This window comes from Chiloscyllium plagiosum, chromosome 16 (assembly GCF_004010195.1).
Source record: "Chiloscyllium plagiosum isolate BGI_BamShark_2017 chromosome 16, ASM401019v2, whole genome shotgun sequence".
NCBI lineage: Eukaryota > Metazoa > Chordata > Chondrichthyes > Orectolobiformes > Hemiscylliidae > Chiloscyllium > Chiloscyllium plagiosum.
In genome coordinates, this window is record NC_057725.1 from 68,721,524 (window position 1) to 68,725,774 (window position 4,251).

At 46.7% G+C, this 4,251-nt stretch overlaps 1 protein-coding gene across 1 annotated transcript in view; it reads right to left on the reverse strand.

Moving 5' to 3' along the window:
* Nucleotides 1-2,317: 2,317 nt before the first annotated feature.
* Nucleotides 2,318-4,251, reverse strand: part of LOC122558064 — an 11,765-nt gene continuing 9,831 nt past the window's right edge. Inside the window, exon 4 of the mRNA XM_043706388.1 lies at nt 2,318-3,448. Within this exon, the coding sequence (XP_043562323.1) occupies nt 3,010-3,448 (439 nt within the window). The 3' untranslated portion in view covers nt 2,318-3,009. The remainder of the gene's footprint in view (nt 3,449-4,251) is intronic.

The window sequence follows — 4,251 nt, forward strand, 5'->3', positions numbered from 1 at the left end:
CCTCATTTATTCTTTATGGGAACCAACAAGGTATAGTTCCTGGAGTGTGGCCTCTTTGTACACCCGCCACAGGACCAGGGCCATGGCCATATTGGGCTGACCGCGGTGTGACTCCGCGTCAAGCACCTGCTTCTCCACATCCTAAATCCTGGAATTCCACCTCTTGTTGACTCCCGTGCATATTTCTGCCAGGCAAGAACGATTGGGGAAAACCCAAAGGTGTTCTACGTTTTAATTGAGGAGTAGGAGAATGATCAGAGAGTAGGGCCAATCAGGGATAGTGCAGGGAACTTCTGTCTGGAGTCTGAAGAGATAGGGGAAGCCCTAAATGAGGTTTTTGCTTCAGTATTGACTGGAGAGAGGGACCTTGTTGATAGAACACTGTGGACCAGATTAATAGGCTTGAACAGATTAATGTTAAAAAAGTGGATGTGCTAAAAGTGAAATGTGCTGGTTGCACCTCTGGCGATGATCTTTGCAGCTTCACTCTCCATGGAAGTAGTATTGGCTGATTGGAGGGAGGTGAATGTTGATCCTCTGTCCAAGCAAGGGAATAGGTAAATCCCTGGGAATTACAGACCAGTCAGTCTTATGTCTGTTGTAAGCAAAATCCTGGAGTTCCCCTTTGAGGATGCGGGGAGCCCCATCTGCGATCACCCTGCCCACACCCCACCTCGTGTAACTCAGCGGTGCTCACGACTTACCCCATTCTCCTCAGTTCTTCTGACCCTTTCCCCGTATGTGACACATCACCACCTTGCATCCATCCCCAGGGTCGACGGCAGGAAAATCCTCTGCAGGGACCCCTGTGTCTTCAACTGAAAGGTCTCAAGGTGTGGATGAGACCTAAACTGGGTGGGTGGGAAGTGCAATATTGATGTCAACGCGCATGGGAGAACCTCATTTAGAAGAAACTGACTTGGAGGGAGCACCTGTATGAAGGGGCACAATTCTTTGAGAACACCCGTCGGCAAGAGAAAGTACGGAATAGGAACCAGAGAATGGAATGTGCTGTGATTTCAAGGGCAAGGACCAATTCCTTTTCCCCCAAATTATCTGCAAAACGTGTGCCTGGAGATGTGACTCAATGATCAAGGATCCACAGAATTTCCTGGATGGACAATTATATTGTGAGCAAGTGATTGCTGATGACACTGTCCTCATCAAACACTCTCAGGACACGGACAGCACAGGGTTAGATATAGAGTAAAGCTCTCTCTACAGTGTGTCTTTAGGAGTAATTTTTTGGGGGCTGTTTCTGTTGTAGTGAGGGGTTACCACATTGGCAGTGAAATATCTGTTTTAGAAGCTGTGGGTAAACAGCTTTGAGGCCCTACAACATCCTTGTAAATTTTTCTGTATGTTTTCTAGTTTAACAACATCCTTCTTATATCAGGGTGACCAGAATTGTACACAGTATTCTAAAAGCAGACTACCAATGTCTTGTACAGCTACAACATGACATTCCAACTTAATGCTTTGACCGATGAAATATATGAACAGATTAAGTTGTTTCCCTGGCACTCTCAAAAGGGGAAGTGGTCTGCTCTCTCCACTATCCTGGCTAATGTTTACTGGCAATAGCATATTGCTGTTTGGGGAGCTTGCAAATGAATTGCAGGGTTTCTTGTATTACAATGGTGACCACACTTTAAAGGTACTATGGAGCCAATGAATTACTTTCTGAACAGCATGTGGTTGTGAACAGTGCTATAAAGGTTGAGGCTTTTTTTAAAATTGTATTTGCAATGGGAGTTAGTACAAAGAAACACTGAATAAAAATAATAAAGAATTTATTTAAACAAATCAGAATCTTCTGAGTGGGCATTTCTGACAATGAGTGCAATGAACAGCCTCTGACTGAGAAAGCTGCAGGAAGGATTGGTTTCAAAGTTCACTGTCTGGTTGATAACAAGCTGGAAGGTGGCCAAGTGATTTGAGCTGGTGTCACTGTGTTTTCTGTGGTCAAGCTCCATGTTTGTGTTAGACTGTCTGTGTTGAAAGGACGCAGTGCTACAATGTGCTCTAACCCTGTTCTTTCGATGCTTCTTACAGCACTGTCCAATCGGACATTGAGTGATTGATACCACCAAGAAAACTGAAAAATCAGTGTTGGGGCCAGCATCCCAAGAAACTCACATTTAATTAGTTCAAGCATGAGAACTCACCGGAATCATGTCCTGGGACAGTGGGTCGGTTCTGGTTGGGGACTGGGTCCTGGAACAGGATTGGTGGTGGAGGGGGGGTGTCTGTTTAGGAGCTCTGTCCCAGGATGGGATGCAAAGGTGGGGTCTAGTTGGGGATGCTGTCTTGCAATAGTAGGAAGGGTCGGGTTGGGGATGCTGCTTTGGAATAGTGGGGGTGGGGGGAAGGGTCTGGTTGTATCACTGACATTGGGTCATGGAAATGAACTGACACTGTAACCTGTATCTGGGACAGGAATTGGCCAATTGTGGAGATTTATATGAGGTACAAAAGAAAACTTCCAGAAAAATCTCCAATTACCTTATTGAACAGCTATTAGCCCCTCCCTGAAAGACAAGCATCAATCTATTTTTAAAAATCACTTTCTATTTGTTTCTTCAAACATTGTTCTCGATTTTAAAAAACCCATTAACTGTGCTTAGCTTCAACTGGAGGAATGAGTGGAGAGGTAAAATTTGGTGAATGAGGTAGTGAAGGTGAAAGAATGGAATGTGTGCAGTGTAGCTAAAGGAGGACACTGGGTGGAAGTGACTGGGTAGGAGTCTTGGTGAGTGGGTAAGATGTGAGGGGTCTTGGTGATGGGGCTGGGAGGTTTGAGGGGTTGACTGGTGCGAGGTTAGGAGGTTGGTGAAGGATCTTGGTGAGTGGCTGGGAGATGTGTTATGCAGGTGAGAGGGTGAATAATGGATCTACGTGGGTGAGGAGCGAGGTGAGAGGTCTGGTTGGGTGATAGTGTCGGCGATGAGAGAACGGGCGGGATACTGTGGAGTTGACCTGGTTGTGGAATGCTCTGCTGCTGTGTGGCTAAAGGACAGACCGGACGTTCCGTGCTTTCACCGAGTGCAGTGACTGTTTGGTCTCGTCCCACAGGCAGATGGTGGACAATTGGTGTTTGAGGGTTTCCACCAGCGAGTTGCGTTTGATGCTCCTCTGCAGTTTCCTCCCACAGTCTTGATGTTGCACTTCCCGGGATTTCCTGTGAGTTTGACGTCCAGGCCTCCATGCAGCTCCCGCCATGGTGGGATTGAGCAATAGCTTCTTACTCAGCACTAGCTTATTGGTTTGATGGATTCCTACTGTCCTCCCATTCACTCCTTTCAGCACGGTCAGTTTGCCTGCTCTCACAGGCAGCTTTAACGCTCTCTCACACCTTGCTGTGGTCGGGCTGTCACTCAGCAATGTTCGCTTTGCCTTAAGGGAGCGTGTGAGATTGGAGAGGCCCTGTTCAATATTCCTCATGTCTCTGTCAAGAAATCAAATTTCTGTGACTATAGTATTCAGCACCAGACCCTGTTTCCACAAGTGAAAGATGAAAGTGTTTGGTGTTGGGCTCCACTTTGCAAGATGTAGCTGAGAAGACAAGCTAGGGAGCAATCACTAAAAACTGGTGGAAAAAGGCAGAGAAACTGATGCAAAATGTTCCTGGAATTCTCGCCTTTATCTCAACGGCTTCAATTATTCTTTTATGGCAAAACTTGCTCAGGAAGGCAGCAGGAAACACCACTTCCCTCACTAGAAATGTTTTCTATGGAGAGCTGTTAACCTTAGGCTCAGCTGAAAATGTCCAAGCTGAGATTGACTGGGCTTTTCCCCTCCGGGAGGGGCTGAGGATCCAAGGGAACTAGAATGAGTTAAGGAATGGCTCAGCAAGGATATAATTGAATGTGGAACAGACTGAAGGGGCTGAATGGCCTTCTCCTACCAGACACCTGGTTTAAGGTGCAAAGGCCTTTGCCAATTGAGGGGATCAAGTGTGTCTCTCTCAGGAACTGTGCCCACCCCAGATTGCCATCCATAGATACCATCTGCCATGGCTGGCTCCATTCTTGATTCTCTTCTGTGATTTACAAGTGTTTAAATTAGAGTGGTGCTGGAAAAGCACAGCAGTTCAGGCAGCATCCAAGGAGCAGTAAAATCAACGTTTCGGGCAAAAGCCCTTCATCAGGAATACAGGCAGAGAGCCTGAAGCGTGGAGAGATAAGCTAGAGGAGGGTGGGGTGGGGAGAAAGTAGCATAGAGTACAATAGGTGAGTGGGGGAGGGGATG